The 26,777-nt window shown below is 39.9% G+C and overlaps 1 protein-coding gene across 1 annotated transcript in view; it reads right to left on the bottom strand.

Moving 5' to 3' along the window:
- Window positions 1–9,467: 9,467 nt before the first annotated feature.
- The window catches only part of LOC124371300 (organic cation transporter protein-like), a 60,969-nt gene continuing 43,659 nt past the window's right edge, over window positions 9,468–26,777 (bottom strand). Inside the window, 7 exon segments of the mRNA XM_046829637.1 lie at window positions 9,468–9,775; window positions 10,560–10,607; window positions 12,769–12,861; window positions 12,864–12,911; window positions 13,819–13,871; window positions 14,494–14,714; window positions 21,240–21,340. Coding sequence (XP_046685593.1) covers window positions 9,689–9,775; window positions 10,560–10,607; window positions 12,769–12,861; window positions 12,864–12,911; window positions 13,819–13,871; window positions 14,494–14,714; window positions 21,240–21,340 — 651 coding nt within the window. The 3' untranslated portion in view covers window positions 9,468–9,688.

Below are 26,777 nucleotides of genomic sequence, written 5' to 3'. Positions count from 1 at the left end.
TACTTTGGTTATTTATGGTTTCTCAAGTTGGTATTTGATTATTGATAAACTGTGTGGATATTTAGGCTCTAGCCCAAAGCAGGGGGTTGCAAGTACTTTGGGTTATTTGGGTTTTTCAAGTTGGTATTTGATAATGATAAACTGGTGTGGATATTTAAGCTCTAGCCCAAAAAGCAGGTGGGTTTGCAAGTACTCTTGGTTTAATGTTGGTTTCTCAAGTTGGTATTTTATAATGTAATAAACTGTTTTGGGGATATTTTAGGCTCTAAGCCAAAGCAGCAGGGGGGTTTGCAAAGTACTTTGGTTATTTGGTTTTCTCAAAGTTGGTATTTGGATAAAGTGATAAACTGTGTGGATATTTAGGCTCTAGCCAAAGCAGGGGGGGGTTGCAAGTACTTTTGGATATTTTAGTTTCTCAAGTTGGTTATATGATAATGATAAACTGTTTGGAATATTTAGGCTCTAGCCAAAGCAGGGGTTTGTAAGTACTTTGGTTATTTAGTTTCTCAAGTTTGGTATTTGAATAATGATAAACTGTTTTGGTGGATATTTAGCTCTAGCCAAAAAGCAGGGGTTGCAAGTACTTGGCTATTTGGTTTCTCAAGTTGTATTTGATAATGATTAAACTGTTTGGGATATTTAGGCTCTAGCCAAAGCAGGGGGGGTTGCAAGTATTTGGGTTATTTGGTTTCTCAAGTTGGTATTTGATAATGATGAAACTGTTTTTGGATATTTAGGCTCCTAGCCAATAGCAGGGGGTTGCCAAGTACTTTGGTTTATTTGTGTTTCCTCAGTTTAGGTATATTGATAATGATAAACTGTGTGGATATTTAAGCTCAAGCCAAAGCAGGGGGATGCAAGTACTTTGGTTATTTGGTTTCTCAAGTTGTATTTGATAATGGATAAACTGTTTTGGATATTTAGGCTTTAGCCCAAAGTAGGGTGGTTTGCATAGTACTTTGGTATTTGGTTTTCTCAAGTTGGTAATTTGATAATGATAAACTGTTTGGATATTTAGGCCTCTAGCCAAAGCAGGGCAGGGGTTTGCAAGTAACTTTTGTTATTTGGTTTCTCAAGTTGGTGTTTTGATTTAGGATAAGTGATAAACTGTTGTGGATATTTAGGCTCTAGCCAAAGCAGGGGGTTGCAAGTACTTTGGGTATTTGGTTTCTCAAGTTGGTATTTGATAATGATAAAACTGTTTGGATATTTAGGCTCTAGTCCAAAGCAGGGGGTTGCAAGTACGTTTGGTTATTTGGTTTCTCAAGTTGGTATTTTGATAATGATAAACTGTTTGGATATTTAGGCCCTACCAAAGCAGGGGGTTGCAAGTACTTTGGTTATTTGGTTTCTCAAGTTGGTATTTGATAATGATAAACTGTTTGGATATTATAGGCTCTAGCCAAAGCAGGTGGTTGCAAGTACTTTGGTTATTATTGGTTACTCAAGTTGGTATTTGATAATAATAAACTGTGTTGGATATTTAAGCTCTAGCCAAAGCAGGGGGTTGCAAGTACTTTGGTTATACTGGTATTTCTCAAGTTGGTATTTATAATTAATAACTGTTTTGGATATTTAGCTCTAAGCCAAAGCAGGGGGTTGCAAGTACTTTGGTTATTTGGTTTCTCAATTTGGTATTTGATAATGATAAACTGTGTGGATATTTAGGCTCTAGCCAAAGCAAGGGGTGAGCAAGTACTTTGGTTATTTTTAGTTTCTCAAGTTTGGTATTTGATAATGATAAACTGTTTGGATATTTAGTGCTCTAGCCAAAGCAGGGGGTTTGTAAGTACTTTGGTTATTTAGTTTCTCAGGTTGGTATTTGATAATGATAACTGTTTAGGGATATTTTAAGGCTCTAGCCAAAGCAGGGGGTTGCAAGTATTTTGGTTTTTTAGTTTCTCAAAGTTGGTATTTGATAATGATAAACTGTTTGGATATTTAGTTGGATTATCTCTAGCCAAAGCAGGGGGTTGCGAAGTACTTTGGTTATTTAGTTTCTCAAGTTGGTATTTGATAATGATAAACTGTTTGGGATATTTAGGCTCTAGCCAAAGCAGGGGTTGCAAGTACTTTGGTTATTTTGGTTTTCTCAAGTTGGTATTTGATAATGATAAACTGTTTGGATATATTTAGGCTCTAGCCAAAGCAGGGGGTTGCAATACTTTTGGTTATTTGGTTTCTCAAGATTTGTGTATTTGATAATGATAAACTTTGGTTTTAAAGCTGTTTGGATATTTAGGCTCTAGCCAAAGCAGGGGGTTGCAAGTACTTTGGTTCTTTGGTTTCTCAAGTTGGTATTTGATAATGATAAACCTGTTTTGGATATTTAGGCTCTAGCTCAAGCAGGGGGTTGCAAGTACTTTGGTTATTTGGTTTCTCAAATGGTATTTGATAATAGATAAACTGTTTGGATATTTAGGCTCTAGCCACATGCAGGGGGTTGCAAGTACTTTGGTTATTTGGTTTCTCACAAGTTGGTATTTGATAATGATAAACTGTTTGGATATTTAGGCTCTAAGCCAAAGCAGGGGGTTGCAAGTACTTTGGTTTATTTGGGTTTCTCAAGTTGGTATTTGATAATGATAAACTGTTTGGATATTTAGGCTCTAGCCAAAGCAGGGTGTTGCAAGTACTACTTGGTTATTTGGTTTTCTCAAGTTGGTATTTTTGATAATGATAAACTGTTTTGGATATTTAGGCTCTAGCCAAAGCAGGGGGTTTGCAAGTAATTTGGTTATTTGGTTTCTCAAGTTGGTATTTGATAATGATAAACAGTGGTGGATATTTAGGCCTCTAGCCAAAGCAGGGGTTGCAAGTACTTTGGTTATTTAGTTTCTCAAGTTGGTATTTGATAATGATAAACTGTTTGGATATTTAGGCTCTAGCCAAAGCAGGGGGTTGCAAGTACTTTGGGTTATTTGGTTCTCAAGTTGGTATTTGATAATGATAAACTGTTTGGATAATTTAGGCTCAAGCCAGCAAAGCAGGGGGTATGCAAGTACTTTGGTTATTTTGGTTTATCAAGTGGTAATTTGATATAATTATAAACTGTTTGTTTGATATTTAGAGCTCTAGCCAAAGCAGGGGGTTGTTGCAAGTACTTTGGTTATTTGGTTTCTCAAGCTTGGGTATTCGTGATAATGATAAACTGTGTTGGATATTTAGGCTTAGCTAGCCAAGAGCAGCAGGGGTTGCAAGTACTTTGGTTTTTTTGGGTTATTTAAGTTGGTATTTCTGATAATGATAAACTGTTTGGATATTTTTAGGCTCTAGCCAATAATGGTGGTTGTAAAGTACTTTGGTTATTTAGTTTCTCAAGTTGGTAATTTGATAATGATAAACTGGTTTGGATATTTAGGCTCTAGATAAACTTGTTTGGATATTTAGGCTCTAGCCAAAGCAGGGGGGGTCAAATGTATTTTGGTTATATTAGTTTTTCTCAAGTCTGGATATTTTGTAATGATAAAACTTAAACCTGTTTGGATATTTTAGGGGCTCTAGCCAAAGCAGCAGGGGGTTGCAAGTACTTTTGGTTATTTTAGTTTCATTATTTAGTTTCTCAAGTTGGTATTTGATAATGATAAACTTTTTGGATATTTTAAAGGCACTAGCCAAATTGCAGGGGATATGCAAGTACTTTGGGTTATATTTTGGTTTCTCAAGTTTGGTATTTGCATAAAATGATAAACTGTTTGGATATTTATAGGCCTCTAGCCAATTAGTAGGGGGTGCAAATACTTTTGGTTATTTGGTTGTCTCACAGATGGGTTTTTGATAATGAAAATAAACTGTTTGGATATTTAGGCTCTAGCCAAAAGCAGGGGGTCCTGCAAGTACTTTGGTTATTTGGTGTTCTCAAGTTGGTAAATTTGAAAATAATGATAAACTGTTTGGATATCTTAGGCACTAGCCAAAGCAGGGGGTTGCAAGTACTTTGGGTTATTTTGGTTTCTCAAGTTGGTATTTGAATAAAGATAAACTGTTTGGATATTTTAGAGGCTCTAAGCCAAAACAGGGGGTTGCAAGTACTTTGGGTTATTTGGGTATCTTTCAAGTTCTGGATAATTTGATAATATAAACTGTTTGATATTGTAGGGCGTGTGCCAAAGCGGGAGGACAGAGTGACAAGGGGTTGATTGACCCGAGTACGGAGACTGATTTGCTAGTTGGCACAGATCATGCGAGACTCGAGACTCTGGATGTGACAGACCACCACCAACATATGTGTGTGGTGACACCCATACAGGCCAGCCACTCTGCCAGGTTCCCCGCTCACTATGATGTTTGTTGTCGCCTCTCAGAGGTGTCCCGAACATGTACCCGACTCGACAAACATATTTCTTACTGACAGCTTTATATAGGGGCCTTTTGAAGGTAAATTTTATATGCTAGATTATTACTATGTTTAGTAGGAAACATTGACAATCCACTATAAATGCGGAACTACAAAAGAAGTTAAAATATCTTGTTATAAGTCTTCATACTCAAATCCGAAAATAGATTCACATCAGCACATTTTTGATTATTGATTGGTTATATGTTAATACTACTTAAAAATGCTGATGATGATTATCATTTTTATATTTAATAGTAGATTTAGATTTATTTATTGTAAAAAGCACACCTAATATAAATTATGAAAATATAACTTTGGCTGCTCTCTCTCTTTAAGTACTCTTTAACTTAACACTGGAGAAGGTAGTAGTGAAAAACAACACTACTTCTATTCCATTGGATTCTTTATATTGCATTTTCTTTAATCGTTCTTTATACTGCACATTGCACATTATTTGTTTTTTTCAACATCACATTTTGTCAGTAATAATTGTCTATTATGAAATGTCGCTATAAATAGTAAATTCTAAAATATTATTAAAAAACAATTAATTTTAAATTATGTAGTAACTGTGCATTTTTTTTAAATATATTGTAAATTGATGAATACACTAATTTTATTATAATACACATAAACCAACTGCTGCTTTCACAACTTAATTATTTATAACCTTGTTTTTTTTAGTAATACACTGTTACATGTGGTAAGCTTATATAACAAATTTATTGAATTGTTGTTTTCATTAATATGTTCGAGTTTTAAAAAAAAATTTACTTATTTGAAAATGACACTTATGTAAATGTAATCAAAATTCTTAATAAAATTTGGGTGGTTAATCAAACTGTTTTTTTTTTATCAAAATGATGAATGGTGTGTAATATTAAATTTATTCAAAAAGGTATGCTACTCCTATTTGCTTGAACTCCGATTCCTGTTTCAGCCCGGGAGGCTCTCTGTTCGTGACGACACCGAACCGCAAACCGCACCTGTCTCTCTGGCTTGGGGGGCGATAAATTCATCTGTGAGACATCCCAGAGGATCGTTCCCCAGAGAGCTTCCACTCCTGGAGTCAGTTTTTAAACACCAGAACACACTGATCTCGTTGCTTGCCTTTGACAGCGTGAGTTAAACTTGCTTGTCTCCAAGCACCACATGTGCATAAAGAATCCTGGCACCGTAATTAAAGAAGTGACGAGCTGAAAATATGTAGTAAAAGCTGTCCCAGTCTGCAGGTGTTTTGCTTCGTGGTGAAGACAAGACAACCACAATCGTGATAATAATACATGCCCATTAAAGACATTTAAAACCATAACTATCTAGATTTAATTTGTAGTAATAAACTCAAAATCATAACACACATTCAAGAACACATTAAGTATTTCAAGCTTTTTATATTAACAGTAAAGTGATTGTGATTTTGGAATTAGACGTTGGATGAAACGAAACTCAATTTTTTAAATTACGGTACATGAATAATGAATAATATGCAAACCTAAAGTATACACTTTTAGTACAAGGCAAAAGTATATTGCATTTTAGTAACACGAGAGGAAATTGGCAGGAAATTGGCAAACTCCAGTAAAACACTTTCATTAATAATAAAACCCATTGTATTATACAAGTAACCCCACATTTATTATACATACATGTACTTGAAATTTCCATTAGTTTGCTTCAATATATTTAATGTTTACTGTGTTATGCGTAAAGGTTTTCACAAACCGTCTATTGCGAATATACTCATCATTCACAACACGAATGTTCGGTATAAAATTAAAAAAAAAAACTCATCATTCACAACAAAAATGTCGTATAAAAATATAGCTAAAACATGTGTCGTTAGTGACTAACATCATTTTTTTAAAAATTTTAGTTATTAAAAAAAATAACCCAGATATACCATATTTTACTCAGAAGTATTTAGAAGAAATCAGCAGGAGGAAAATAAAAAAAAATATGCTTAAATTCTAGCTATGATATTAAACAAATTGGGAGCCTTACGAAAAAATTTTAAATAAGTCAAATAACAAAATACTTAGAATAAATAGAAAAAGAACAAATGTTAACAACTATTTTTGTAATGTTGAATGTTGATAACAATTCAAGCGGTACTTTTTCAATGAAATCCGTCAACGTATAAACGAACGCAATATTAAAAAATTTGGAGTACTACAAACACAGCACTACTCATTCAACACTCTATGCTCAGCAGCATGCAACCGAGGCTGAAGGACTGTAGACTCCAACACTAATCACTCAATTACTACTGCACCCAACAACAATACTCATAGTCCACTTTAATGACTTTACAAACTCCAACACTAACTCTCAATTCAATTACGGTACTTCTCCCATAATAATTACTCACGTTAATGGCTGTACATCCAACACTAGGTAACCTCAATGACTGTACTCAAACACTACTCACTCAATGACTTTACTCCAACACTACTCACTCAATTACTGTACTCCCAATAATACTCACTTAATGGCTGTACTCCAACACTAGTAACTCAATGACTGTACTCAAACACTACTTCACTCAATCAAGACTGTACTCCAACACTACTACTCATCAATGACTGTAACTTTAACACTAAACTACTCATTCAATTACTGTACTTCCAACAATACTCACTTAATGACTGTACTCCAAACACTACTCATTCAAGACATGAATGTACTCAATCACACACACCACCGTCTCAATGACTGTAGCTTACTCCACACCTACGCACTCAAATTACTGTACTCCCAACACTACTCATTCAATGACTGTACTCCAAAACACTACTCCAATCAATGACTGTACTGCTCCAACACTACTTTCACTCAATGACTTGTATGTATCTCTCAAACACTACTCATCGGTCAATGACTGTACTCTAACACTACTCACTCAATGACTGTACTCCAACACTACTCCCACTCAATGACTGTACTCCAACACTACTCACCCTCAATAAACTGTACTCCAACACAACTACTCATTCAATGAACTGTAACTCACCAACAATTACTCACCTCACTCATGACTGTACTCCAACACAACTCTACTCTCATTTCACACTCATGTGCCTTATTTTCCTGCAGCAACAAAAAACTGTGGGAACTCTCATAACACTTACTCACTCAAAACGCCTGTGATTTCAGCAAGGCACCGAGACTGTAGACTTCAACACACTCACTCAATGACTTTCGCTTTCTTAATGTGTTGGTGATTCAAATTTACTAGTAAATGTGGTAAACTACAAAAACTATAAACGTTGTAGTGACTGCAATGTTTTTTTTAAACTTTATATATTCAGTATTATGAATTAAATGTAGAATCTAAAATATTTTAGAAATTAAACAAATTTTTCAGAGATTTTTAAAACTGCAATCGTGGTAGTAGCCTGATCACGTACAAAAGGTTAGCTATTACTTACTATTAAACAAGGTAGTATATGGCAAATTTGATTCATCACCAACAGAAATGTCATTTTCCTCTCATTTTTTAAAGTGACGTTATATAATATTACTGACATATACATAGCTTTTTCTTCTTTAAATAGTCAAAGTGCTCAAATTGCTAAATACGGTTTGATGTTTCAACCCATTCATTTTTCAGTGGGCAGTGTGCTGTGAGTACGTAGTACGTAATCCGCGCGGAGATTTTCTACGACCCCTTGTGCAACTGGTGGTGCAGTGTGGCTGTGCTCTCAACACCAACTTTTATATATGCAAGTCCACTCTGTCAAGCCAATCAGATAGTCCCAGACCCCAGACCTCAGAGCTGAATCTTCCAGAACTATTCTGAGACATTGGGTTTACCTAGAAGCTGGGACTTCACCTCACGATCCGTCATCTGATCAACCCACTCAGATAGTTCCCCCGGACCTTCAGAGCTGAATCTTTCCAGAACTATCTGTTGACAGAATCAGGTTTACCAGAAGCTGGAAATTTCACCGTCCCTTCACTCCGTCATCTGATCAACCTCTCAGATAGTCCCGGACCTCAGAGCTGAATCTTCCATAACTATCTGTAGACAGTGGTTACCAGAAGCTGGACTTCACCTCACCACGTCATCTGATCAACCTCTCAGATAGTCCCGGACCTCAGAGCTGAATCTTCCAGAACTATCTGTAGACAGTGGTTACCAGAAGCTGGACTTCACACTCACTCCGTCATCTGATCAACCTCTCAGATAGTCCCGGACCTCAGAGCTGAATCTTTCCAAAACTATCTGTAGACAGTGGTTTACCAGAAGCTGGACTTCACCTCACCTCCGTCATCTGATCAACCTCTCAGATAGTCCCGGACCTCAGAGCTGAATCTTCCATAACTATCTGTAGACAGTGGTTACCAGAAGCTGGACTTCACCTCACTCACGTCATCTGATCAACCTCTCAGATAGTCCCGGACCTCAGAGCTGAATCTTCCATAAACTATCTGTAGACAGTGGTTACCAGAAGCTGGACTTCACCTCACCACGTCATCTGATCAACCTCTCAGATAGTCCCGGACCTCAGACTAATTATACTTTTAATAATGACAGTGGTTTACCAGAAGCTGGACTTCACCTCACCCGTCATCTGCTCAACCTCTCAGATAGTCCCGGACCTCAGAACTGAATCTTCCAAACTACTATCTGTAGACAGTGGTTACCAGAAGCTGGACTTCACCTCACTCCACGTCATCTGCAACCTCTCAGATAGTAGTCCCGGACCTCAGAACTGAATCTTCCAAAACTATCTGTAGACAGTGGTTTACCAGAAGCTGGACTTCAACCACACCACGTCATCTGATCAACCTCTCAGATAGTCCGGACCTCAGAACTGAATCTTCCAGAACTATCTGTAGACAGTGGTTACCAGAAGCTGGACTTCACCTCACCATCTGATCATCTTGATAGTCCCGACCAGAGCTGAATCTTCAAAATTATTAGACTTGGTTACCAAAATGAACATTATATGGATGTATAAATTTCTGATAAATTCCTCATCGTAAAATAAACAAAGGACGACTGTAATTCAAACTTACCAAAGTGAAAAAAAATACCTCCTTCCTCCTTTTTGTTTAGACGGTACAGAGCTCGATACGACCGTGTTGCTGGGTACGGGTTTGCAGTGAACAACAAATAAACAAGTAACAAAACACAATGTATATTTAAGTGTCACAGTCAAATTTAAAGTTTACATTATAGACTTTTAAGCCACTCGGAGAACAGGCACTGAGACTGTTTTTCAAAATGTGACACTCTTTTTGTGTTCACCAAAGTGTAAAAAATAAACATAAAAATATAATTAAAATTAAAATAAATAAAGATGAGTAATGTTGCATGATCGCATGACTGGTATATACGGGTTACTAGCTCAAACTTGACGGCCTGCAATGATTGGTGTCTGGCAGACTACGACCCTGAGTCTCTGGCAGCAGTAGAGACAGGGAGCCGGCACCCACTGACAACCAGAAGAACAAGCAGCATGGGGTTTTATGTACAGGGCCTGCAAACAGTGTTGGTCTAAAGTAGTCACAAGTAATTACAGCGTTATAGCTTTCAAAAACACGAACTCTGACGGAGCCGGCGCCCACTGACAACCAGAAGAACAGCAGCATGGGGTTTATGTACAGAGGGGCCTGCAAAACAGTGTTGGTCTAAAGTAGTCACAAGTAATACAGCGTTATTAGCTTTCAAAACACGAACTCTGACGGAGCCGGCGCCCACTGACAACCAGAAGAACAGCAGCATGGGGTTTTATGTACAGGGGCCTGCAAACAGTGTTGGTCTAAAGTAGTCACAAGTAATACAGCGTTATTAGCTTTCAAAACACGAACTCTGACGGAGCCGGCGCCCAACTGACAACCAGAAGAACAGCAGCATGGGGTTTATGTACAGGGCACCTGCAAACAGTGTTGGTCTAAAGTAGTCACAAGTAATACAGCGTTATAGCTTTCAAAAACACGAACTCTGACGGAGCCGGCGCCCACTGACAACCAGAAGAACAGCAGCATGGGGTTTATGTACAGGGCCTGCAAACAGTGTTGGTCTAAAGTAGTCACAAGTAATACAGCGTTATAGCTTTCAAAACACGAACTCTGACGGAGCCGGCGCCCACTGACAACCAGAAGAACAGCAGCATGGGGTTTATGTACAGGGCCTGCAAACAGTGTTGGTCTAAAGTAGTCACAAGTAATACAGCGTTATAGCTTTCAAAACACGAACTCTGACGGAGCCGGCGCCCACTGACAACCAGAAGAACAGCAGCATGGGGTTTATGTACAGGGCCTGCAAACAGTGTTGGTCTAAAGTAGTCACAAGTAATACAGCGTTTATAGCTTTCAAAACACGAACTCTGACGGAGCCGGGTCTCGGCGACCTCTCTCACACGCTAAACATCTCACTTCAGCCGTCTACCACATTAAAATATACAGCTATATTAGATCTGAAAACATATTTTACTATTTGGTTAGTAATCACCCATGTACTAAGTATTTGCTCTAGAGCAAAAGAAAATCATTGTTGTGTTTTAGGGGATATTGATAACAAAATATATGGAGAAAAACACAGTTTTCTGTTTAAAATATAGGGTTTCTCCACTTTAACTCCTCATTATTCAATAAATATGACAGTAAACCATCGTATAGCATGAATTATACGTCTCTTAAAGAACGAAATGCTAAAAATAGAGAGTTCAAAGTAATAATTAAAGACGTAAATTAATTTCTATGTATCCCTTACAAAATCGGCTGTTACTTATCACTTTGAAATTTTGAAAATACTGGATGATAAATAATACGTACTGGATGTGAATACTGATTTGGATTTATTCGCATTAGACTTAAACATTGACGGTATATTTATTACTGATTGTATTTACTTATGAGCGAGGGTGCAGATCAAGAGAGGTACAGTCCCAAGACTGAATTCTAGACCTGCTAATCATTGTATGAATCCTAATCATTACTCTCGGTCAAGACGTAGAGTATCATACGGTATTTTCTAAACCTCAAAATGATAGCTAAAACCGATTTGGTTTACAAAATAAATTTATTATGTCTATAATTATTAACTTTGAACTCTCCATCTTTAGTATGTCGTTGTTTAAGAGACGTACAATAATTAATGTTGTACAAGATATTTACTGTCATATGTTTTGAATAATGAGGAATTAAAGTGGAGAAAGCTGAAATTGTAAGCAGAAAACTGTGTTTTCTTCATTATTTTTGTTGTAAAAATCCACAAAAGCAAAGAATATTTGTCTTCCGCTGTAATACATGGGTGAATACTACCCAAAACAGTACAACACTGTTTTCCGACGTATTTATAACAAAGCCAACAGAATATACACATGCATGCTCATACTAATAATAAAAATAAATACCATTTAAACACTAAAAATTGGAACCATACACAATCTGCACAATGTTGTTTTTGGTTAAAAAAACAAAGTGCTTAGTTTTATTCAAGTATTTGTACTTACTGAGTAAGGAAATTTTACACATTTTTGGAAATTTACAAATTCTTCGTCCAAAGCGCTCGTTGCCAATGCACTGAAGTGTGGGGGATCATCTTTTTTGGAAATTAATTTGATAAATGTTTTCGAGCTGTGATTGGTTATCATGTCAAGAAACCACAACTCAATGTCCTTGTTTTTTCAGCAAAACAAGAAAGGCCCTACTACGCAATTTTTTCACAAACAAAAAATTAACTTTAGGCGAATCGCGTTGTTTCCTAACAATGACGTGAGAGTTTTTCAGAGCCCCAGGTTCGTAAATTGTGTCTGCTAACACATCCATTCAAAGGGAAAGTAGCAGATGTTGTTTTTGGAGGATTTTAATTCAGCCAACAATATAACACACTTTGCTTTATCTTTATCTGAGAACACAGTAACTTACTACACTCATTGCAACTGCAAGTACTGATGTTAAGGTTAGAACATCTTTTAAAGAAACTGATATGTAGGAGGCTTCCAAAGATACCAAATATAACATCTAGAAATATCCCTGCTATCTCCCCACGAACTACTGAAACCGCATCATTCTTGTACGATAACCCTGTATTTTAGAACAACTTACTATAAATTCATCCACACTACGAGTTAACTACATATAATATACAAGTAGATAAATGAAATAAAATAATAGTAATGGAATTTTTAAAACTGCCTCTTAATTTCCTTGATATGTGCAGTGCGTTTTCTGTATATAACTTGATGGCCTTGTACTTAACTACTGGCTGGTAAAGTTAATTTTTTATACGAGTAGACTAGTTATTAAAATAACCTTTGTTATAAAAGATCGACAAAACTCTTTATTTACATACATAAAACATACTAAAAATGCACTTAAAACACATACTGGAGGCAGTGTTAAAACGCTTAACCTAAAAAAGAGATTTACAATGATGAAGACAGAGCACTCTAAGTTGTGTTTCGTTTTATACTGACCAGTAGAGGGATCTGAGGAGCGAACAGGCCCGCAATGCAGCCAACTGCACAACATAGACCGACCATGGACTGTCTCAGCTCGGTGGGGAAAACACTTCGGCACCAACCTCATAGATCACTGTGTACGAGATCGTGATGGAAAACTTTCCCAACAGAACAGGCAGAGTCGTATCGTGTCAGCATCTATACCGTACATCGTACATCGTGTTACAGTACAAGACTGAAATACTACGTGTATAGAAAGTACCTACAGAATAACAAGAGGAACCTTGGATCTTAACATACAATGTCGGAAGGTGCGTTTAATACTGCATATCGCGCATTTCTAGATAATCAGAATAAATCACCGATTCTTAGAATTGTTTAAACTTTGAGATAGACCATACAAATAAACGGATGGGTTAAAATAAATTTTGAATAAAAATTTTAAAATAATTGAACGAAAGAGAACTGATAATAGTTAAAGGGATAATTAAGAGGATCACACTTGATATATATGAAAAAAACTTGGACCATTTCGTAACAAATAAAATAACATTATTTAGTGTTTTTCTCCATGCCTTGTACAAAACACTTAATGTGTGTGACGACGATTGACAACAAACTATGTAGTTTGTTTTTCTAAAGAAGATCCCTGACGGAGCCGGGTCCCGGCACCCTCTCTCACACGTTTACACGTCTCACTTCAAACGTCTATCACATTTAAATAAACACCTAAATTACCTCGGAAATAAGTTTTTACTGATTGGGTAGTACTTACCCATGTATTCGAGTAAAAAGAAAAATATTTTGTGTGTTATTTTGAATTATAATAGCCAAAAATATGGAGAAAACACACGGTTTTCTGTTTACAATTTAAGCTTTCTCCACTTTAACTCCTCATTGTTCCAAAAGTAGAAGAAGAAGAAGAAAAAGTGCTCTATATATACAATAAACAAAAACAAAATATTACCCTCACTAACCTTAATAGGAACTAGCTTTAGCTCTCTAAAAGTAAAATTAGTATTTATTAAGTCCAAAGTAAGGAACAAGTATTTAAGCACTAAATACTATGGTCATTTCGACCATCTGCCCTGGTTGATACTTCTGTACACTTCTTATAACTACAATTAATACCCAAATTTTAATTTAAAAACTATAGTCACTTAACTTTGGCGATTCAAATAAGCTTCAAAATATAACTTAAAATCAGAAAAAGGAAAAGGAAAATGAAAATACTTCGTAAGTCTATAGATATGTACCCAGATACATACATACGCATGACGCAACACGCGCGCGCGCGCACACACACACACACACACACACACACACAGACACACACACAAGTAATGACAGTAAAAAGATTCAACTGATTATCAACAAAACATACAGTATCCATACAGTATTTTTAAAATCTCAAAACAATAACTAATAACCAATTTCTTAAGGTTGTAAAATTAATTACACCTTCAGTTATTAACTTAGAACTCTCAATCTTTAATGTGGCATTCTTTAAGAATCATACAATCCATAACTATAAGTGAAGTACCCAGCTTATAATATACACCGTCACAAACAAACACAAACGTAACTTACAAATAAGAGTTAGATTATCAAAATCTAGCTTTACTGTAAATTTTGTTAGAGTTAAACAAGTTGTAACACGTATTTTAATTAGGTAATAATAATAGTTTATAACTGTGATGGACATACGTTCTAAATAAATTGAATCAGTATATAGCCTACCTGAAGGCACAAACAGGTAGATGAGGCAAGGGACCGCAGTAAGTAAGAACGTGCAGGCGAGCGCCGTCTTGCGGCCGATATTGAAGAACTCCATGCCCAGCCACATGGCGGCATAGGCTGGCACCTCCACCAGGGCGATCAGGAGGAAGTTGACATACTTGTTGCCTGCCAGAGTCACCGACATCAGAGAGAAGCCGAAGTAGACAAACACGTTCACCGACCTATTTTCAACAATTTACAACTCAGCTGTCTATGTTATACTTGTTACCTGCCAGAGTCACCAACATCAGAGAGAAGCCGAAGTAAGCAAAACACGTTCACCGACCTATTGTCAACAGTTCACAACCCAGCTGTCTATAACATACTTGTTGCCTGCCAGAGTCACCGACATCAGAGAGAAGCCGAAGTAAATAAACACGTTCACCAACCTATTTTCAACAATTTACAACTCAGCTGTCTATGTTATACTTGTTACCTGCCAGAGTCACCAACATCAGAGAGAAGCCGGAAGTAAGCAAACACGTTCACCGACCTATTGTCATCAGTTCACAACTCAGCTGTCTATGACATCCTTGTTGTCTGCCAGAGTCACCGACATCAGAAAGAAGCCGAAGTAGACAAACACGTTCACCAACCTATTGTCAACAGTTCACAACTCAGCTTCTATGACATACTTGTTACGTGACAGAGTCACCGACATCAGAGAGAAGCCGAAGTAGACAAACACGTTCACCAACCTATTGTCAACAGTTCACAACTCAGCTGTCTATAACATACTTGTTGCCTGCCAGAGTCACCGACATCAGAGAGAAGCCGAAGTAAATAAAACACGTTCACCAACCTATTTTCAACAATTTACAACTCAGCTGTCTATGTTATACTTGTTACCTGCCAGAGTCACCAACATCAGAGAGAAGCCGAAGTAAGCAAACACGTTCACCGACCTATTGTCATCAGTTCACAACTCAGCTGTCTATGACATACTTGTTGCCTGCCAGAGTCACCGACATCAGAAAGAAGCCGAAGTAGACAAACACGTTCACCAACCTATTGTCAACAGTTCACAACTCAGCTTCTATGACATACTTGTTACGTGACAGAGTCACCGACATCAGAGAGAAGCCGAAGTAGACAAACACGTTCACCGACCTATTTTCAACAATTTACAACTCAGCTGTCTATGTTATACTTGTTACCTGCCAGAGTCACCGACATCAGAGAGAAGCCGAAGTAGACAAACACGTTCACCGACCTATTTTCAACAATTTACAACTCAGCTGTCTATGTTATACTTGTTACCTGCCAGAGTCACCAACATCAGAGAGAAGCCGAAGTAAGCAAACACGTTCACCGACCTATTGTCATCAGTTCACAACTCAGCTGTCTATGACATCCTTGTTGCCTGCCAGAGTCACCGACATCAGAAAGAAGCCGAAGTAGACAAACACGTTCACCAACCTATTGTCAACAGTTCACAACTCAGCTTCTATGACATACTTGTTACGTGACAGAGTCACCGACATCAGAGAGAAGCCGAAGTAGACAAACACGTTCACCAACCTATTGTCAACAGTTCACAACTCAGCTGTCTATGACATCCTTGTTGCCTGCCAGAGTCACCAACATCAGAGAGAAGCCGAAGTAAGCAAACACGTTCACCGACCTATTGTCAACAGTTCACAACTCAGCTGTCTGTGACATCCTTGTTACCTGCCAGAGTCACCAACATCAGAGAGAAGCCGAAGTAGACAAACACGTTCACCGACCTATTGTCATCAGTTCACAACTCAGCTGTCTATGACATACTTGTTACCTGCCAGAGTCACCAACATCAGAGAGAAGCCGAAGTAGACAAACACGTTCACCGACCTATTGTCATCAGTTCACAACTCAGCTGTCTATGACATCCTTGTTACCTGCCAGAGTCACCAACATCAGAGAGAAGCCGAAGTAGACAAACACGTTCACCAACCTATTGTCAACAGTTCACAACTCAGCTGTCTATGACATACTTGTTACTTGCCAGAGTCACCAACATCAGAGAGAAGCCGAAGTAAGCAAACACGTTCACCGACCTATTGTCATCAGTTCACAACTCAGCTGTCTATGTTATACTTGTTACCTGCCAGAGTCACCAACATCAGAGAGAAGCCGAAGTAAGCAAACACGTTCACCGACCTATTGTCAACAGTTCACAACTCAGCTGTCTATAACATACTTGTTGCCTGCGAGAGTCACCGACATCAGAGAGAAGCCGAAGTAGACAAACACGTTCACCAACCTATTGTCAACAGTTCACAACTCAGCTGTCTATGACATACTTGTTGCCTGCCAGAGTCACCGACATCAGAGAGAAGCCGAAGTAGATAAACACGTTCACCAACCTATTGTCAACAGTTCACAACTCAGCTGTCTATGACATACTTGTTGCCTGCGAGAGTCACCGACATCAGAGAGAAGCCGAAGTAGACAAACACGTTCACCAACCTATTGTCAACAGTTCACAACTCAGCTGTCTATAACATACTTGTTGCCTGCGAGAGTCACCGACATCAGAGAGAAGCCGAAGTAGACAAACACGTTCACCGACCTATTGTCAACAGTTCACAACTCAGCTGTCTATAACATACTTGTTGCCTGCGAGAGTCACCGACATCAGAGAGAAGCCGAAGTAGACAAACACGTTCACCGACCTATTGTCAACAGTTCACAACTCAGCTGTCTATAACATACTTGTTGCCTGCGAGAGTCACCGACATCAGAGAGAAGCCGAAGTAGACAAACACGTTCACCGACCTATTGTCAACAGTTCACAACTCAGCTGTCTATAACATACTTGTTGCCTGCGAGAGTCACCGACATCAGAGAGAAGCCGAAGTAGACAAACACGTTCACCAACCTATTGTCAACAGTTCACAACTCAGCTGTCTATGACATACTGGTTACCTGACAGAGTCACCGACATCAGAGAGAAGCCGAAGTAGACAAACACGTACACCAACCTATTGTCAACAGTTCACAACTCAGCTGTCTATGACATACTTGTTACCTGCGAGAGTCACCGACATCAGAGAAAAGCCGAAGTAGACAAACACGTTTCACCGACCTATTGTCAACATTTCATAACTCAGCTGTCTATAACATCCTTGTTGCCTGCGAGAGTCACCGACATCAGAGAGAAGCCGAAGTAGACAAACACGTTCACCAACCTATTGTTATCAGTTCACAACTCAGCTGTCTATGACATCCTTGTTGCCTGCCAGAGTCACCGACATCAGAAAGAAGCCGAAGTAGACAAACACGTTCACCGACCTATTGTCATCAGTTCACAACTCAGCTGTCTATGACATCCTTGTTGCCTGCCAGAGTCACCGACATCAGAAAGAAGCCGAAGTAGACAAACACGTTCACCAACCTATTGTCAACAGTTCACAACTCAGCTTCTATGACATACTTGTTACCTGACAGAGTCACCGACATCAGAGAGAAGCCGAAGTAGACAAACACGTTCACCAACCTATTGTCAACAGTTCACAACTCAGCTGTCTATGACATACTTGTTACCTGCGAGAGTCACCGACATCAGAGAAAAGCCGAAGTAGACAAACACGTTCACCGACCTATTGTCAACATTTCATAACTCAGCTCTCTATAACATACTTGTTGCCTGCGAGAGTCACCGACATCAGAGAGAAGCCGAAGTAGACAAACACGTTCACCAACCTATTGTCAACAGGTCACAACTCAGCTGTCTATAACATACTTGTTGCCTGCGAGAGTCACCGACATCAGAGAGAAGCCGAAGTAGACAAACACGTTCACCGACCTATTGTCAACATTTCACAACTCAGCTTCTATGACATACTTGTTACCTGCTAGAGTCACCGACATCAGAGAAAAGCCGTAGTAGACAAACACGTTCACCGACCTATTGTCAACATTTCACAACTCAGCTGGCTATAACATACTTGTTGCCTGCGAGAGTCACCGACATCAGAGAGAAGCCGAAGTAGACAAACACGTTCACCGACCTATTGTCAACAGTTCACAACTCAGCTGTCTATAACATACTTGTTGCCTGCGAGAGTCACCGACATCAGAGAGAAGCCGAAGTAGACAAACACGTTCACCGACCTATTGTCAACAGTTCACAACTCAGCTGTCTATAACATACTTGTTGCCTGCGAGAGTCACCGACATCAGAGAGAAGCCGAAGTAGACAAACACGTTCACCGACCTATTGTCAACATTTCACAACTCAGCTGTCTATAACATACTTGTTGCCTGCGAGAGTCACCGACATCAGAGAGAAGCCGAAGTAGACAAACACGTTCACCAACCTATTGTCAACAGTTCACAACTCAGCTGTCTATGACATCCTTAAGATTAATTTTTTAACTAGGAAAAATCGATGCTATAAGTTTTTTCCTGATGATATTTATTCGATATTCTAAAATATTAATAAATTAAGAAATAAAATCTTTTAAGACGGCCTAATATGTTTCCTGTAAGAGGTTCTAGTAAATAATAATTAAAAGAGTAATTTGGACAACACTTATACACGCGAGCAGTACATTTTAAACAGAACAGTAAAATGTATACATTACCTTGTATACACACCAGTTGATATATTTAAAACAGGTTATTAATAAAACCACTGTAAAGATGGTCAAGGGTTACTTTGAAACTGTGACTAACATTCAGACTTATTATGAATAAATGATAAATAAATTTTATTTCTCTTAATACAAAAATCATGGCAATACATCATACGTCATACATCATGGTGACATATATACGTTTGAGAAATTAAACTAGCCTCATTAACAAGTTGTGTGATAAGTGTTATAAAAAATATATAAATTACAAATAAGAATCATTACAGTCTAGCATTATTTGTAAGTCTTTGTATCCGCCTGCTGCTGTGACATCTGATGGTAAATAATGCAGCTTAAAAAGTATAATACATAATTTTAAGTATAGAAAACATAATTGTGTATATAATGTAGTGAGTTTATGTATAGTATAAACTTACTGTTATACTAAGAAGCTTGTGAGGTAGTCTATGTCCTGTTGACAATAAAGCCAAGTGATTGCCTTCCGGCAAAAATATGTGTTATTTGTTACATTTTGTATGTAAAGGAGAAGTCGATTAAACAATTTCAGACCCAAGTGCTGACGGAAATTGATTTATTTACCTTGGTTAGTTTATTCTGCAATGCATTTAATATGGTGGTCTCTTCAATTTCAAAGACCAGTGGGGTTGAGCCTGGCAATTTTGTCATATCTGGTATTTACTCCATAGCAGTTTAAATGAATCTGGTAAAAGCTATCTTATTTTCAACTTAGCACAAGAGGACCTGAAGAAGGATAGGAAAAATGAAAAGTTTTCTTGTAAATGGTTTATAATCAATTCATCTTTAAGAACAGTTAACTACTGTAGATTGAAGAAAGTGTATGGTAGCAGTTATCTGCACTCCGGCAGTCTGTACTGGAGAGTGTATGGTAGCAGTTATCTGCACTACGGCAGTCTGTACTGGAGAGTGTATGGTAGCAGTTATCTGCACTCCGGCAGTCTGTACTGGAGAGTGTATGGTAGCAGTTATCTGCACTCCGGCAGTCTGTACTGGAGAGTGTATGGTAGCAGTTATCTGCACTACGGCAGTCTGTACTGGAGAGTGTATGGTAGCAGTTATCTGCACTACGGCAGTCTGTACTGGAGAGTGTATGGTAGCAGTTATCTGCACTACGGCAGTCTGTACTGGAGAGTGTATGGTAGCAGTTATCTGCACTACGGCAGTCTGTACTGGAGAGTGTATGGTAGCAGTTATCTGCACTCCGGCAGTCTGTACTGGAGAGTGTATGGTAGCAGTTATCTGCACTACGGCAGTCTGTACTGGAGAGTGTATGGTAGCAGTTATCTGCACTACGGCAGTCTGTACTGGAGAGTGTATGGTAGCAGTTATCTGCACTCCGGCAGTCTGTACTGGAGAGTGTATGGTAGCAGTTATCTGCACTACGGCAGTCTGTACTGGAGAGTGTATGGTAGCAGTTATCTGCACTCCGGCAGTCTGTACTGGAGAGTGTATGGTAGCAGTTATCTGCACTACGGCAGTCTGTACTGGAGAGTGTATGGTAGCAGTTATCTGCACTCCGGCAGACTGTACTGGAGAGTGTATGGTAGCAGTTATCTGCACTACGGCAGTCTGTACTGGAGAGTGTATGGTAGCAGTTATCTGCACTACGGCAGTCTGTACTGGAGAGTGTATGGTAGCAGTTATCTGCACTCCGGCAGTCTGTACTGGAGAGTGTATGGTAGCAGTTATCTGCACTACGGCAGTCTGTACTGGAGAGTGTATGGTAGCAGTTACCTGCACTACGGCAGTCTGTACTGGAGAGTGTATGGTAGCAGTTACCTGCACTACGGCAGTCTGTACTGGAGAGTGTATGGTAGCAGTTATCTGCACTCCGGCAGTCTGTACTGGAGAGTGTATGGTAGCAGTTATCTGCACTCCGGCAGTCTGTACTGGAGAGTGCACAGTTAATATTAGCTCAAACTCAATGAATGATACTTGCTGATGAATGATAATATTGCTCAGCTCTGACATTTTCATTTCTCGAAACTTTGTCAAGTGTTACGTTTATGATCGAATCAAGACTCAATAGATGTCGATCTTGTTCCAGCTTTGTTCAACTATGTCGACCAAATATAATGTCTAAATACATATGGGCTAGTTATAAGTTACCAGGTAAGTGAACAGATGGCAAATCTAGATAGCAGAGGCCGAGAATTGAACAGCTCTCTGATGACAGATCGAGTTGGAACCTTCACTTCCGCCTTTTTAATCTGAAATCCAAACATTTTAATGCACAACATATTTGTGTATTAATTATCCTAACATTTGAGGAATAAGGTGAATAAGAACACTACTACTACATCTTCTGAAACAAATGTGTACGAGAAAACACAATTAAATAGATTTATGTAAATATTTATAATACAAGCTAACACTATCTCAACATTCACATTGAATCAACCATTCCCACCGTAGAGACATTATTTGTGTTTGTTATAGAGGAATTATGATAGTGTGGTTAATAAAAATCATGCCTACAGAACAAGATTTTAGTATATTACGAGGTAAATCTTGTAGAACAAGCGAAATATTAGAACTGTCAGTAAAGGTTTACTCTACTTGGATGTTATGCAATCTACTTAGACTTGGAAGCGCACAGTAATAGTATTTTACAGAGTCACTAAAATACTAAATAATGGAATATAATTGTACCAATCCATGCTAAGATTTTAAAACGTTCGTCTTTGTTTTCATCGTGAGGTAAGTATAACTAATAAAAGGTATAATATGTTGATTGAGATATATGTAACGACATAATTTAAACAGGAATACATGGTAGAATGGAGTGGTAGAAGGTGGACGTACTGGTGGCACACGCTCCGCAGTATAATTTAATTTCGAGTGGTTTTTACTGATAGTGACCAGTTTCAAATAAGTAGATATAAACTAACTTATCAGTTCCAATCTATCTGTGAATCGGACATGAACTTCTGTTATCTAGTAAGTGATTGCTGGCTATAAATCTAATGGTGGACTGCGGACCTCGCTCGCAAAAGGGCTAATGTCAGGAAGCTGTACAATCAATGCAAAAGGAGCCGTATCTGGAGTCCTATCATAGAGCTCTTACAGAATACAGCCTAGCGATTAAAAAAGCAAAACAAAGTTCCTGGAGGCAGTTTTACACAGAAGGTAAATGAGTTAAGCGCGGCAGCTAGGACTGCAACGCTTACTAGCCTCAAGTCCAACCGGTCACTTGGGATCTTTAAGGTCCCAGGGAGGTCAACACACTTCCGGGTCTAGTGATAGCCTCAAACTTCTCCTTGAGACTCACTTCCCTGACTGTATCTTTGAGAATGACGACACTGGAACGTCTGGTAACCGCGAGGCAGGCTCACGGCCAAGAGCTTGTCGTGGTAAGCTGGGCCATTGCCAGAAGGATTGTCACTCTCTCTAAAGCCAAATGGGCAATTTCTAAATTTGCCCCTTTCAAATCTGCAGGAGGGGATGGAATCTTTCCGGCCCTGCTTCAACAAGGGCCGGAGAATCTCCTTACCCTTCTATGTGAACTATTCAGGGCGAGCCTAGCCTATGGGTACATACCACAAGTCTGGCGTCTCAACAGGGTGGTCTTCATCCCTAAAAAAGGGAGAGCGGACTACTCTGTCCCAAAATCTTTTCGTCCCATCAGTTTATCTTCGTTTCTATGAAAACATTAGAAAGACTGGTGGAGAGGCACCTGAGAAAGGGAGTTCTCTCAGACACTCCCCTTCGTCGCAACCAACATGCATACCAGCAAGGCAAATCCTGTGAATCAGCACTGCACCAACTAGTCAGTAGGATTGAGGATAGCCTGTCCGCCAAGGAACTGGCATTGTGCACCTTCATAGACATTGAAGGAGCTTTCGACAATGCCAAATTCACTGCAATGGTAAGTGGAGCACAGCGACGTGGCCTCGAGCCAGCTCTGTGCCGGTGGCTTAGGGCCATGCTGTGCTCCAGACGGATCAGGGCCGATCTTAATGAAGTATCGCTTGTGATCGCACCCACAAGGGGATGTCCTCAAGGAGGCATCCTGTCACCTCTACTGTGGAACCTAGTAGTAGATGGTCTACTTGAGGACCTTACTAACAACGGAATCTATGTCCAAGGATATGCAGACGACATAGTCCTTATGGTACAGGGAAAATATACAAATGTTGTTGTTGATATCATGAATACCAACCTTCAACATGTACACAACTGGTGTCAGGGAGAGGGACTGAAAGTAAATCCCTCTAAGACAGTAGTTGTACCATTCACTAGGAAAAAGAACCTAGAGTCTCTTTCTAGGCTGAAACTCGCATCCACTCAGCTGGAGTGGTCAAAGACAGTCAAATATTTAGGACTGACTCTAGATCATAAGCTTACGTGGAATGATCATCTTAATAATATCCTGCACAAAGCAAAGTGGGCGCTCATGACGTCCAGGGAGACTTGCAGGATTCTCATGGGGCGTAAAACCCCACATAGCACTATGGCTTTACAAAGCAGTTGTAAGGCCTCAAATCACTTATGGTTCATTAGTCTGGTGGACAAAGGTGAAATCAGGTAACTGCCAAAGCCAAGCTTGAAAGCTTACAAAGGCTTGGCACAATCTTTGTAACCGGAGCATTCAGGAGCAGTCCCTCAGCGACCCTCGAGGTGGCTTATAGGACTTCTACCTCTTGATGTCCATATAAAAGCTGAAGCGCGTAAGTCAGCTTATCGGCTGATGGTTGCTGGCTTGTGGAGGAATGGCGCGTCTAACGCGAGCCATGGCGCCATCACTGAAGCTGTAAACCCAAGCGCTATTCTCGAAATGGTCTCCGACACAATGAGAACGGAGTTCGTATTCAATAAGCCATTCTCTGTTGACTTCTACTCCAGAGATGAGTGGAAATCGCAAGATAACATCCCAACAATAAGAAAGAGCTTTGTCTGGTACACGGATGGCTCGCTTATTAAGGGTAGAACTGGATATGGAGTGTTTAGTCAAATCCCCTAGAACTGCCCTTAGCGGCAGTTTGGGTCGGAACTGCTCCATATTTCAAGCCGAAATCTATGGTATCCTAGCCTGTGCCAACCTAGGCCTCACCAGAAGGGTACCAGGGAATGAACATCTGTATAATGTCAGACAGTCAGGCAGCTCTTAAAGCTCTTGACTCCAACAGCATTTCATCCAGGCTTGTGTGGGAGTGCTTTAACACTCTCTGCAAGCTTGGATCACGCAACTGTGTGCGTCTTGGTTGGGTACCGGGCCACACAGGCATAGGTGGCAACGAATGCGCCGACAGGCTTGCCAAAAGCGGAGCAAGCATGCCATACACCGGTCCAGAACCGAGTTGTGGTATAAGCAAGTCAGCCGCTTACCAAAGTATAAACAATGGTCCAGGAAGACACACCGCGTGCGGTGGCAGAGTCACCAAGGACAAGCACTCGGCAAAAGACTGCTTGCCGATTCTAGCTCCGGATTCACCAGATGGCTGATGGGGCTGGGCAGGGATCGGGTTAAGCAAAGTGATTGCCTTGATCACTGGGACACGGCCACTTCAGGAAACACCTAAACACTCTAGGTTTACGAAATGAGGCCTCGGAGTGTAGACTCTGCAATAAGTCTGAAGAGACTGCAAAACACATAATACTGGACTGTGAGAGACTGGGAGCAAGGAGAAGGGCTCTTTTCGGTGACAAAACAACCAGGCGACGAACCAGATGCTAGTATCGGGGAAAAGCCTTCTTAGCCTAATTTAAGGGCACGAAGATAGGCTTACCCCTCTAACATCAAAGGGGCACACAATAAGCTCAGGTTGACGTGTGAGGATCTATGAATCCACCCAATATCCCAAAGGAAAAAAAAAAAAAAAAAAAAAAAAATCTAATCGCTGCTCCAACAAGGTTAGGCCTGCTCACAGAAATAACCACGGTTTTATCGAACTGCCGAGCGCCGCACTTAATCTACAGGTTCTCATCGAGCCTATATATCTACAGCCATATGTGGCTGAATCGATAGCGTCGCAGTGTAGGAATGAAGAGATTGACGGATCGAAACCTAGTACCTGATATAACTTTTTATTACTTGTGACCACTCAACTTATTTTAATCCTTACACTTATCAAATTAATTTGTTTTTATTAAAGTTTTTATCGTATTGTTATTATTAAAATTCTATTACATTTTATATATTTATTTATTTATTAGTAACTATTTGTCTTACTTAGTAATAATTATTTATTTATTTATATATTGGTTAACTATTTATTCACTAATTGAAATTTATTATTTATCAAATGTTTAAAATTGAGAAAACGAGAACTGGTAAACCATGTATTATCATCTTCAACGGGATAAAGTACAGACATCATAGGGTTCTGAAGAACGGTGAGACATCTTGGCGGTGCTTGGGAAGAAGTTGAGGTGCTTCCATCAAAACTGATGTGAATCAGACTTTAGTGACTGCAGGTAACCAAACCCATACTGGGGAACACCCCGTCACTATGCGGTCGCTCCTGTCACCGTTGCCCCGCGCTGTCACGTCACCCGCATCCTCGGCGCCCCACACGCCGCCGGCAGCACCCGCGGCTATCTGCTCCACGCCCGACCCAGAATCTTCACCGGAAGCCACACCATCGTTACCTGCAGCCCCTACCACACCTACTGCTGTAGCACCAGCCGGCTCGCCACCTTGCGCTGTCGTTGGTACACCTGACCCGCCCACGCCGTCGACTCCGTGTCCGTCTCAACTCCTTTTAGAAAACCAAGCCCTCAATCAGAAGATTTTCGACCTCCAGGAGCAGATGAAAGTCATCCTTAACCACTCGATAGAGTCGGATCAGAGGCTCCTCGAGTACACGGATCAGATTTTTGTGGCACGTCCTTCTGTGAACATGTCTACTTCTTCGCCTCACGCCAAAAATCAATATTGTCAGACCACAGACTCATTTAAAACGTTCTTGTGAGAGGTGTCCAATCTTAGAAGAGGAAGTGCAAAACATGTTGACTACCATCAAGACCTTGGAGGAGGAAATAAAAACATTAAAAAATGAAAAGCTGTTGCATTTTGAAAAACTCAATAGTATTAAAAACCCAAACATCTTGCCAGTATGGTGAGGGCGGGAGTGGACGGTGTTACTAATGTATGTGGAACCTGCAAACCCGGAGCCGGCCTCCTCAACACCATCCCAGACGCCGCCCCTCCTCCGGACAACTGTTTCATCTTGATCTTCGGGAACAACGATGTGGCTGCAGGGAGGCAGAACATAATCTTCAATAACCTTGAAGAAATAATTAAAAACTGCAGGACGTCTAAAGTCCTGATAACGCCTTTATTTCCAAGGTACGACCTGCCCCCCAATAGCCCGATACAGGAGACCATCAAGAGTCGCAAATGCCTACATCAGCGAGCTCTGTGTTCGGAGTGAGGGAGTGGAGATGCTCGACATTAGCCGCATCGGGCGACAGTTCTTCACCTCTCACGGCCAGCATATTCGCGAGAGTGGGAAGCGACTACTGACGTGCCTCATGATTGCGCACCTGGCCACCATGGCACCAGACCTTCGCCGCCACAAACCTCCGCTTGTCGCTGCACCTAGCCACTCACTGCCCACTGCTATGTCGAGAACCGAAGGAGGACCGGACCCCGATCTTCAGGAGACGCCAAAGCAGCCAAGGATGTTGCTTTGTGAATCATTC

The sequence above is a fragment of the Homalodisca vitripennis genome, unplaced genomic scaffold (genome assembly GCF_021130785.1).
Source record: "Homalodisca vitripennis isolate AUS2020 unplaced genomic scaffold, UT_GWSS_2.1 ScUCBcl_1220;HRSCAF=4570, whole genome shotgun sequence".
NCBI lineage: Eukaryota > Metazoa > Arthropoda > Insecta > Hemiptera > Cicadellidae > Homalodisca > Homalodisca vitripennis.
The sequence above is the reverse complement of the archived record's forward strand: the minus strand, read 5'-3'. Positions and strand labels throughout refer to the sequence as shown.